This window comes from Rissa tridactyla, chromosome 3 (assembly GCF_028500815.1).
Source record: "Rissa tridactyla isolate bRisTri1 chromosome 3, bRisTri1.patW.cur.20221130, whole genome shotgun sequence".
In the NCBI taxonomy this organism is placed as follows: domain Eukaryota; kingdom Metazoa; phylum Chordata; class Aves; order Charadriiformes; family Laridae; genus Rissa; species Rissa tridactyla.
The window spans coordinates 119,985,248-119,997,374 of NC_071468.1; the positions used below are offsets into that span (position 1 = coordinate 119,985,248).

The 12,127-nt window shown below is 46.8% G+C and overlaps 1 protein-coding gene across 3 annotated transcripts in view; it reads left to right on the forward strand.

Annotated features, from left to right (window-relative positions):
• Window positions 1–633: 633 nt before the first annotated feature.
• The window catches only part of PTCHD4 (patched domain containing 4), a 92,423-nt gene continuing 80,929 nt past the window's right edge, over window positions 634–12,127 (forward strand). The window contains exons 1-2 of one of the 3 annotated variants that reach the window (XM_054196007.1): window positions 634–644; window positions 1,069–1,618. In XM_054196007.1, coding sequence (XP_054051982.1) covers window positions 1,070–1,618 — 549 coding nt within the window. In that variant the 5' untranslated portion in view covers window positions 634–644; window position 1,069. Of the gene's footprint in view, window positions 645–1,018; window positions 1,619–12,127 lie in introns of those variants that run through there. The other 2 variants (XM_054196004.1, XM_054196005.1) reach the window with 2 other exon arrangements.

Genomic DNA, 12,127 nt, shown 5'->3' on the forward strand with positions numbered 1-12,127 from the left:
CACTGTCCCCACCTCGTAGGAGCTCAGGGCAGCTCCGCCTGGGCGACCTCGGGCTGCAAATGGGGGAAAGGGGCGAGGTGGCAATTTGGGCTGGGGGTTTTGCCTGGAGTAGTGTGTGTGTGCGTGTGTGTGTGTGTGTGTGTGTCCCCTCAAGAGCCACAGCGCGGCCGGGGCAGGGCAGGGTGCGGCCGGGGACGGGGAGGGGGGGATGCAGCACCGTGGGACCGAGGTGGGGGGGGGGCCGGAGAGCGGAGCCCGGCGGCTGATGCTGCTGGTGGGGGAAAGAGCTTCGCAAAGTCTCCGGGCAAAGCCCTCCCTCCTCCGGCAGCGGGGGAGACCAGGGTGGGAGTGTGTGTGGGGGCGGGGGGGGCGGTGATGGAGGGACACGGTGGGGTCGGGGGGACGTTAAAATGCAGCATCATCCTCCCGCCCCGGCAAATTCCGCGGGTGCGTGTGGAGGGGATGGAGGGAGCGAAGCGAGCAGCGGTGCTTTGCAGCGCTGAGAGAGAGGAGGGGAGGGAGGGGTGCGGGGGGGTTCCGCTGCCGGCGCTCGCTGCACCGCCCCGGAGAAGCGGTGCCCGCCCGCGGGGCTGCGCGGGGCTGCGCGGAGCGGCGGCGGGCGCGGAGCGGGCACTGCAGAGCCGGCAGCGCTCCCGGTGCAACGCCCGAGCCTCGCCGGAGAAAAGGGGGGCACCCGGGCGAAGGAAGGGAGGGGGGAGATGCTAGTTGGCTGGGGTGGGGAGGGAGGAGAGAGGGAAGGAAAAAAAAAAAAAAAAAAAAAGAGAAAAAGAGGAAAAAAAAAATAGAAGAAACGACCCCCCCCCGCCCTCCTCCTCCCTCCTTTGCTCAGTCCCTTCCACCCCCGACACACACACACACACACACGCACACACACACCCCATTGATCAATATTTGGCTGTCTTGCTGCAACTTGCTGCAGTCTTTTAAAGGAGTAGTAGAGAGAGAGGGAGAGAGAAAGGGAAACTGACAGGAAGGGGTAAGGAGCTACACATGTCACATGTGCTTTCTAAGACGGCCAGGAGCATCTGCAGGCTGGATCTGGTGGAGGATGCTGCGGCAGGTGATACACAGAGGGCTCCAGTCGTTTTTCTACAAGCTGGGCTTATTCGTGAGCAGGCATCCGGTGTTTTTCCTCACTGTGCCCGCAGTCCTGACCATCATCTTCGGCTTCAGCCTGCTCAACCGCTTCCAGCCTGACACTGACCTGGAGAGCCTGGTAGCCCCCAGCCACAGCCTGGCCAAGATCGAGAGGAGCTTAGCCAGCAGCCTTTTCTCCCTCGATCAATCCAAAAGCCAGCTGTATTCGGACTTGCACACCCCGGGGAGGTATGGCAGGGTGATTCTCCTCTCCAAACCCGGAGGCAATATTTTGCATCAGGCTGATGTGATCCTGCAGATCCACCGAGCCGTGCTGGAAATGAAGGTGAACTACAAAGGCTATAATTATACTTTTTCCCATCTGTGTGTGTTGAGAAATCAGGATAAGAAATGCGTGCTGGATGATATTATTTCAGTGCTAGAGGATCTGAGGCAGGCTGCCCTCTCCAATAAGACAACAGCCAGGGTGCAAGTGAGCTATCCCAACACTAAATTAAAGGTATGCTCTTACTGCATGCTTTTGCCAATTAAAGAGGCAGCACTTCATTTCTTGTCCTAAACAGCAAAGAGAAATATGATCGTATCTTATCTCTCTATAGCTAAATGTGTGTGATCTGGGCTTTCCTCGGGAAGCAGCTGAAAGCGGTGCCTTGCTATTGTTCTGTACGAGGAGGGAGGGTGGGGGGACTGGACGCTAACGCACCAGGAGAAGCAGGGAGCGGAGAACAACCTCGGGACCGGGAGACCTTGCAATGCCTTGAAGGGTTAATTCATCGGGGAAAAGGGACAGGAGTTCGGGGGTGGGAGGTGGGGGGGCGAGAGCTGGGGTTTCACCATCACCTTTTCCAGCCCCGCTGCCGTGGTGGGATAATTTGTCTTTAATATGGCCAGAAAAGGCTTTCCTCAAATGTACTGTGGGCTCCTGTATCTCCCTGCCTCTGCGAGTGCTGTAGGAGCAGCAGGAGGTTTGGGCCAGAAGCGATTTCAGGTGTCCTGGCTTTTTTTTTTCTTTACCTGCATGCAAAGAAGGGGAAGGGAGGTGGAATTTTTTTCTCTCGCTGTGAAAATAATTAACTCTGCCACTGGAGTTTTGGGACGGATCCCATCAGCTAGAGGCTTCCAGCAAAGGCGAAACAAGGTAAAAGGTGAAAGAAGTTTCAGTCCTTCCAATTCAAAGGATAAACAATTTGGCACAAATGATCTCAGGAATATTTCCCTGGCACCCAAGTACCCGTCTGCTTTCCCTCTCATCTGGAGAGTTCATCCAGTTCACCAGGACTAACCCGCTCTGAGCAAATAAGGCGCAAAGTTTGCAGGTAGCTGCTGAAAGAAGTTTCTGCGAATTACAGTATATCTGCATGCTCCCCCAGGCATTGCACCAGAGGCAGGATTTATTTCATGGAGTGTAACAAACTCCTTAGCACAGAAGTTACTCGCGGCTCAGGCCGTAAGGAAGAGGATATGGTCCTTCTTGCAAACCAGAGAGGCTCTTTGGGGTTACCTGTCCCCTTTTTTTCAAATAGATCCTCAGGCGTGGGGGAGGTAGTGCTCTTGCAAGTACCGGCCAGATCTTGAAGTTATCATTTAATTCTTACTGCTCATTTACCAGAGAAAAAGTAAAGCCGGTCCCTGCCCCAAAAAATGAAGCAGAGACGTAGATTGATTTTATTGGTCTTCTTGTTTCAGTAAAAGGGCCGGATGGGACCGCTGGGGTTTGGTCCCGTTGCTCTAGATGTTACAGTCATAGCGTTGTACAGAGTTGTGGCTGTTTTGAGTTGAGTGTGTGGAAACGAAAAGGTGTCCTTGCTGCTGCTGGAAAGTCCTGAGTGCAAGGCTCAGAAACACGAGTTATTCTGCATTAAATATCCCTGAACAAATTTTATCTTTTAGTTCGTTGCCAAGACAATCCTGCTGTTGCAGAATTAAAGTGCTTTCTTTCCATCTTCCTTATTTTTATAGTCAAGATTAAGCTAGTTCAGTGGAGAACACTGATAATCCAGACTAACATCATTATAAACCAGCTTTATACAGAAACCGTCATTTTACTCTCTTAATCCAGACTAATTTTCTTGTGTAGAGAAACCTTAACTGAGCTTGGCAAAACTGGGATGGGGTCACTTCCAATATGTATTTTTACCAGGACAATGCCTACAGCTCCTCCTTTTTTAAAGGTAAAAGCAAAGGAAAAAAATAACCTAGTCTGGATTAGAGATTTATTGGAATAAATGACCGGTAGATAATTCACACAGAGAAAGGTTTTCCCAAAGCATAGATGTCTGACTCTGAGCACTGCCGAATACCAGCCCGGCACCTCCAATCCCTTGGGGGGATGTTGTGTATCTGTTGCTGTTGTGCAACAACTTCCGGATGAAGGAGTAAATGCCCTTAAATACCTGGGTTTAAAGTTGGACGGAGCAGGCAGCTTTCCACCCACTTCTCAGTGAAGGGAGGTAAAGATGCCAAAATCTGTGACTGCACTTTAGAGAAAAGCTAACGATTACAATCCATTTCTGCGGATAGGGAGAGTCCCTGATGTTACTGGGAAAGAGAAACACACTTTGCCACAGTTTTTCTGGTACCGTGAGGACTCTGTTGTGGGGCTATGGTCAGCCCTGAACCTGGACTGGCCTTCAGCTATGGTGTGTTCCCAGAGACTCACCTCCTCTGGTCTCTTTGGCTCCAGTTGCTGGGAATAAATTACTTCTTTGTATAGATTAATTCACTAGGTGTGCCCCCTCTCTGTCATCCCTGTTATCCCATCTACCAAGCTTCAGGGTTGGGAAGTTGTGGGCAAGCTTCTCTTGCTCTCCTTCAAGTCATGGCCAAAATAATGATTTAATCTAGGGTCCCAGGCTATTTACCTCCCCCTCTCTGCACCTCTGAGCAAAGACTGTAGAAACCCACGCCTGGGTCACTTGTTTTGGGGTGTCTAGATGTGTTTAGCCAGAAATGCCTCGGATGCTGCACCCACTAGGGTAGATCAGGCTCTGGATGTTCAGCAAAGGGAACAACCCCTGTGGCTGTAGCTATGAGGTCTTTTACTTCTTTTTACTTAAGTTGTGACATGAAGGAGCAGTTGTGGCTGGACCTCATGGGAATGTGAACAAGAGGGTGAAATCTGGCTGCCCTTCACAGAATCACAGAATGGTTCGGGTTGGAAGGGACCTTAAAGATCATCTCGTTCCAACCCCCCCTGCCCTGCCCCACTTTGTTCAATGAGGACCAGTGTTCATCACACTTACCGGTCTGTGTCCTTGGGAGTTTTCTCTGCTAGACTTTCCTGCACGGTAAAGACCCACCAGGAACTTCGAGGTGCCTCACTTTCTCAAAGGACAGGTTGCTTCATTAATGCTGGTAGGTTTTTCTCTGTCTTGTTCTTTTAATAATGGCCTCAGACTGGATAAAGTTCTTCTAAGAACAACGCAGTGGGTTTGCAAACCACAAAGGTGTCCCAGATGTGTTTAGTCTGCAGCTGACGTGGGTCAAGTGTCAACCTCAACTAATTTGGGAACCACAATGACGATGTTGAGCTGTTTCAGCCGCTCTCCCGCTCCATCTGGGAGCTGCAAAAACACCTTGTAGTTTTTTCTTTCCCTCAAGTCTTGTGAGCTGCTCTCGCTTTGTCCCTCTTCTTGTCCCCTGCTGGAGCCCAAATGGGCTCGATTCTCTCAGGTGAGGCTGGTGGAAGGTGGGAGGGGGGTGAGCCCTTGCCAGGCCTTTCATGGGAACTTCATGGGAGCCGTATGAGCAGGTTTCAGCAAACTGCGCCTGTTTTGAAACAGCTGCTATTGGGCTGCAAAATCTGAAGGAACTGCTTGGCTTTTCCTAAGAAAATCTGGCTGTGAAGGGTAATGATTGTTTAATCATTACTTGCGGTAGTTTTGGAAGAGCTTGTAGACTTGAATACCCTTGTCTTCACTGCCCCTCTGTAAGTCGGGAAGTCTTGGTCTCTCCGCTCGCCAGAGGAGGAGCAGAGATGGCACTTACATCCAGAGTGCAGCCTGCAGCGTGGTTTCAAATGCCTGAGATGGGTTTAAAATCCACTCTGGCAACACAGGGGTCATTGTACGTTTGTTTACCCTTCTGAAAGGCCAGGTGAACCAGGCTGTAAGAAATGCCAGCTCCCGTTGCTTTGGGGACAGTCTCTCACCCGTTCACAGCTATTTCTACGCTACGCTGCAGTCTGCAGCCCAGCCAGAAGAGTGACTTGCCCAAGGTCATGCAGATAGACCGTGGCGGAGCAGGAAAACAAAGCTGGATGTATGAAGTCTTGATGAAGACTTTTGAGATACATCTTGGAGCAGGGTTGCTCATGCTTTCCCCAGCACAGGACAAAAAAAACAATGTTCCTGCGCTTGGTGTCTGGATTGTGCCCTAACCACATAGACCGGGCAAGTCTACACTGAGCACTGACCCTCAGGTATCGTTTTTGTCAATTAAGACTTCCGGGATGGTGCCGGGGCATGGCTTGGGAGTTAGCATGGGAAAGGGTCCATTTCTGGTTGTTACATCTGCTCCATTCTGGGGATAACAGTGCGTGTATCTGCTTGGATATGGTGTGCCCCTGCCCTCAGGGCAGAAAAAAAATCACTACCAAGAATGGGAGTGATTTCTGAACACAGTCTGGACTAAAAAAAAAAAAAAATCATGAATGCATTTTTTCAGGTATTTCAGCTTTACTATTTCTTTTCATGTTTATTTGCTAGTTTGTCTGAGAAAACATAATAACTTAGAAGTTATGTCTCTGAGATCAGAATGAATATGACAACTGCTGGTTAAAAGGAGCCTTTGTAAGCAGATTGTTTTTTGTAATACTGCCTTCAATTAATTAAGTATCAGTCTTTTATGAACACTAGGCTAAAGAGCAGCCAATAAAGCAGACATCTCTATTACCTCATTTGTGATAAGCGCATCAGCTGGATGTTGAATCCTTTATTGCTTATAACAAGAAAAGTTACTTGCATTCAGTCAGCATCTTGAAACCTGTAACTGCAGACTTGCTACTGGCCAGATTCTCAATTTTTTCTTACGCTGACAGCTGTACTTTTAAATAAGCCTTGCTCCGGTTGCATTCATGGAGTCTTTTCCACTGTTCTAAGTCTAATTCCTCCTTACATGACCCCGAGGCAGTGACCACCTCCATGGGACGAGAAGGATATACAACCAGAGCCCACTTACAGCACAGTAGGCACCTGAGTATCGATAATATCCACAGACTGTTTATTCCTTCAGCAAAGTTGGTTCAAGTATAAGATTACTCTCACTCCAAGGACCAGATGCTTCCTCGGAGGCTGTGTGGCTCTGTACCCGTTTATGATACCACCTGTCCCAATCCAAAGCCTGTGGCTCAGCATCCTGTGAAGTGCTCTGTCGCTGGCAAGATTTGCTAAGTCGAAGCTAAATAAAAAAACATGAGCAGGGAGAGTATCAGAAGAGGAAGGCTGGAGGCTGCAGATAGCTTTCATCTCAGCCTCTCGGATCAAGAGAGGATTGGGCAGGCTGAGCTCGGAGTAGCTGCTCAGCAGCGTGAAGGCAAGCTGATAATGTTTGAAGGCAAGTAGCCTCTTCTGCCTCACAGGTTGGGAAAACTTATTTGGGAAAAAAAAAAAAAAAGAAAAAAAAAGACTGTCTTGTTCTTCCAGCTGTGTTTCCGTACTGTCCAGCAGGACTAGGAAGGGTTCCTCACCCACCTCGCCTGGAGGGGCTGGCGGAGCTGGTGTCTGCATTGGGTTAGCTGTGCCCTTACTGGGAGATGTCCCTGAAGCCATCAGCTCTTGAGGACATCGATCAGACAGCCTGCCTGCCCCGCGTGGGCAAGAAATTAAGCGTTTCCTCGCATTTTTAGGAAAATTCTCCACTCCTTCCTCTGCTTAGTACATAAGGAACAGTCTCTTTCTTAGCTCTGCTAGACCAGGTGTTAAGACAACCCTCTTGCCCAAAAGAAGGACAAACTGTGAGGCCTGACTGCACCGGGGACAGGAAACCAGGTTAACCTGTACTAGGACAAGCTGTCCCAACATAAACAGCAGAAAGACAGAAAAAAGATGCAAGGATGGGGTTTAGGGTGCTCTTTTTGTGTTGCTGTTCTTCAGATATGAACTTAACTTTATCAGTCTCTGGGGTAAATTTCATCTTCACCCCACTAGCACTGTAGACACTAGGTTCTTTGAGTGTGAGGCTAATTCCTTCCCATCAAGCAGCTGAGAGCCGTGGCCATGTCAAAGGCTGCCAAGTAAATATTCTCCACTGACCTTTCAGATGACCTTGGTCAGCTGCTTCATGCTTTTCCCTCACAGCTATTCCACTCTTCGGTTTTGTCAGCACTTGCTGGGAGACATGGCCTTTTATGCAGTGCCAGGCCTTCTGGAGACCTTGCCGTGATGTGAATAATAACAAAGAAGCAATTGGAAGATTGTTTGGGTAGAGGGAAAAGGAAGATGCAATTGCAAGCCCCTTCAGTTAGTAATGACTGCTCATCGCTGCGGATCTGGGATGGATGTCAACCACTTGCCAAAGGTAGAAAATCCAGTCGCACTTTGCCATCTTCCTACAATAGCTACTCCTCTGTGTACAGGAAAAAAAAAATTATTTCCTTTACTAAATATTCAGTTAACTCTTGGCAGTGTTTCTACACTGATGTAACATCTTCTAATCTCAGCCATCCCTATGTCTTTCCAAAATGTCATTCGAGCCTCTTACTGTACTGGCTGTGTGAGCCGTTGGAGGGCTCTGAACGTCTCCCTCTGAATTTACAACCGATGAGTATTCTTGCTATCTGCAACAAGAATTAAACCAAATTCAGATGTTGCCATGCTAACAAGGCAAGAGAATACAATTGATGAGCTTTAGTGAAGAAGGTGTGTCATCTTCCCAGCCAGAGAAAGAGGTTTTAACGGAGAGGAGGTCCTTAAACTAACCTTAGTGGATTAAATATATGTCCTAGGGTAGAAGAGGGACGAACTTTGTAAGGAGAAAATTATATTAATAAATATGTCAAAAAAAGTTCTTACATTATTTAATGTCCTTTATATGTATGTGGGTAAACGTATTACATACCTGTCTTGGTAAACAACGGTGTAGGTAAGGTTGCGCTAGACATTTTGAAAATAGTAATCTAAGAACAAAACCTGTATTAAACTTTTTCAGCCATTAAGAGATAAAAGAGCCCTATGCAGAGCTCTGCACGGTTATTATTATTACAAAAGCCGTGGTGAAAAAACCTGCTGACTGGTTTTCCAAGAGGGGTGAATTGAGTTATTAAAATTATGATCTGGCATTTCCACAGAAAGCCTTTAATCTGTGCAGACCCCACATCCATTACACACTCCTGGTGCAAACGGTGAGACATGCTCTGCGTGGCTGGGACTTGAGCTGAAAAGCAGCTTTAAACACAGATGGAACAAAATCTTCAACAACGTGGGAAAGCAGGTCCTGCGTGAGATGGAAAAGAGAGGGGAAGACCACGGGAGGCAGAAAGGGCAAGATATAAAGTCTTTTATACCTCTGTTGCTCACTGTATTAGTCCTGTTCTCTGTTGTCCTACCTCCCAAGGTGCAAGGTGACCATGTGAAAAATAGAGAATAAAGGAAGTTCCTGGGCTGTGAAGGATCCTGGAAAGGGAGAGAGCAGTGTGAGAGCTCCTGAGCATTGCAGAGACGATCGCATGCAATGGCACACGCCATTGTCCTAGCCCTGGATTCACTGGGTGTGAATTAGCTTCATTTTTACACTGTTTAGGCCGTTTGGGAGCAGGAGCATTGGGTGAAGTGCTTGGAGATCCTTGACGACACTAATAAGTGAGATCCGGTGGGTGGCAGCAGGAGGTTTTCCAGCTAAAAAGAATTACAGTGGAAGCGGCTCAAGGGCAAACTGGGAATACTTTGTTGGTGGGCAGCTCTGGTAGGGCAAAGAGATTTTTCTGCAGTTTTTTTTTTTTTTTTCTCCTTAACCCATCTCCCACGTTGTTGGGTTAATTCCTGCCCCATGCCAGTTCTGCATGCCCAGCAGCGGCTCTGCAAGACATCAGACAGTCCTCCCACAGCCGTGAGCCGGACAGACCAGCTTTCCTCCCTAGTTCTGCATTCTGGCACCAAAAGTGCCCTCCCCCAGTCCAGTCTTGCTAGCAAACTGGCACCACAGCCAGGGAGCTGCTGGGGGGATCACAGGTTGTGAGAACGGCATGCCACTGCCTGGCTAATATTGCAGAAAGATTTTTGGTCTGGCAATGATCTATAACTAAGATGGAAAAAGTTGACACCACAGGAGTATAACGTTTCCTCAATATGTACAATGGCAAATGTTTCGGTGTCTCCCAGAGTAATTCTTCCTCAAAAACACCAATTGCACAAGCCCTAAAGCCTGCTCGTCTGCTCTGAGGGCGTATGAGAAGGCAAAGGGCAGTCTTGCCGACCTCACCTATGGTTTTGAAGGCAATGACACGTCGCAGAGACTTTAAGTGACATGCAGCCCACCTACTTAGGGTACGCAATTTGGGATTAAAGGTCAGGCTCCTAATGGGCCAGTCTGCCACAACTAATTTCCTTGTGCCGTTGATGGGAGACCTGGGATGTGCCAGTAAATACCTCCACAGGGAAGCCTAAACACCTCCTGTGTATCTTCTTGCAATACATATACATATATTTATAGTATATATCTAATATATGTATATTTATTTATATTTTATATATATTATATATATAATATAAACATCACCCCTAGGACCAGTTCTGTGGGCACCTAAAGCTAGTGCCCAAGCGAGGTACCTAAGCAAGACAGAGAAGTTGCCCTTGTGTAAGGCAGGGTCTCGCTTTTCTTACACCTTGCATGATTGTTTCCACCAGCCTTACACAAGTGTTGTCAGTCTGGTGGGGAGGTGTTATTCTTACCATGTGCACGGTGGATTTTTGCACGTGTGTCAACAGCTTCGCCAAGGGTGCTATGATTGAGAAGTGGATATGGAGCGTTTTGCCGCCTCTGTGCTAAATCACTCATACACCTGTGCTAAGTCACGCATTACCTGGGCTACACGTAGGGAGGGTTTCAGCTGAATCTTCCTCTATCAGAAGTTACAGTAGTCTTGAAATCAGAAGTGTCGGTGAAGCTATGTCTTGTCCTTAATTTTGTCTTGGAGGAAGAAAAAAGAAGGGCAGGTTCCCATAGTTTCATTTTGACGTATCCCCAACAAAATGCTTCTATTTTTTCGAGTTGAAATGGTTCCTTCAAAGAATTCTTTCAAAATTATTTCCAAAACATTTTGCTTCACATTGTACTGTAGATTAGAAAATAAAGGATTAAAAATAGAAGTTACTTTAAAAGGAAATGTTTTCCCATGTTCGAACTTTGGGGGAGGAGAGGTCGCTCCCTTTTGAAAATCACAGGGAAACGAAGTCTCCCCACCAGCTCTGCCTGGCAGCATCCCCGTGTGGCTGCGGACACAGCCCCGTCCCTGTGGACATGAATGTGTCCCCAGACAGGGTGCCTTGGCTTTTTTAATGCCATTTTTCACAGGAGAACGAGGCACTATATTAATGGGCCAAGGGATCTTCACTTCCAGTTTTGGGAGCAGGTTTAGTTTGTAAAACAATTTGCAGTTCGTTAAGAAGAAAGATGCCGTTAGCAGTACTTCATTATGCAACACAGTCCCTTGTTTGATGAGGCCTGTGACTTAAATATAAATCACCCTTTTCCTAAACGTTTTCCAGGATGGTTTCTTAGAGCAGATTTTGATTTGTCAACTAAATATATTAACAAACTCAGTGTTGAACAGACGCAATGTGGAAATGTTCATGTGCATTTTTCTCCTTAAAATCCACACTTCAGTTTGCTGAAGTTCTTGACTCCTGTCCTACTGAGGGAGGTTTTATTCACAGATAAGTATAAAACATTCTCCAACAGAGATTGCACCACATAGACTTTTGGATCCAGCTGACAAACGCACTTCTCTTCAGGAGTGGCCGGAAAGTGTGGTAATAAATGCTCTACCACTGCTGTTTCTTTGTCAACTAACATTAATTTTCCAGTCCATAACGGATTTTCTATCTGCGCATAAAAAACACTGGTGGTCACCCAGTTGATGCACAGCAGATTTATCGTCGTAAATTGCATAGAAAGTTGAGACATCAGCAAAGAAACACGAACATTTCTGAATATTTACAAAAGTCTCTCCAGTCCTTTCTTTCCCCAGGCTTCAAGATTAGCACAAGTATTAGGCTTTAGGTGTATACCCAAAAATAAATTTCACAAGCTTGACAAGCTCAAGAGCTCCCCTGCTCTCATAAAATATTTAATGATGTTTCACTTTTGAGAAGAATTTAATTTTAAATAAAAGAGGGTGGTTTTTTCTCCTAAAAGAAAAAAGCTTGTATCCTTTCAACTTTTGCCACCCTCTTGCCTCTACTAAAAGATTTTGGAAGTGGGGGAAAGAGCAGAACATCCTTGAAGGGAAAAAAAAATGTGTTATATAAACACCAAATACTGTAGTCGCATATGGTTCGGTGGTCTTTTAATCAGAATATTCACCTCAAAAGGAAAGTTAAAGCAGGTCATTTGTCACTACGTAACAGATCTGAACAACACTCCTTTAGGAATGATTCTGATACTTTTTTTTTGGTGCAAAACCCAATTATTCTTTGATATATCAAAAATGACAAGGAAAAATAAAAGCAGAATAGGACATTTTTTCACTTCCTTTACAGTAGCTGAATAAAAGGTAACCAGGATGGAGAATAGCCCAGAATGAAACTCAAAAATGTCAAGTGCATCCTGAAATGATAGGACCAGTTTGAACTGGGTCTTTCCTACTACCTCTTCACTGAGGATACAGTGGACAGAAGGGACAGTTCAGATGGTGCTTTGTGAAGGACCAGTTTGGGGTGTCGGATGGTAATTTTGGTGCAGGACCACCTATTCAAGAATCCATATTCTGCTGCAATTCAGATCTTCCTTTCCCTTACATTGATTTTCCTGTCATAAAGGAGTGCTGTGGTGCAGCTGGAGAAATTCAAAGAGC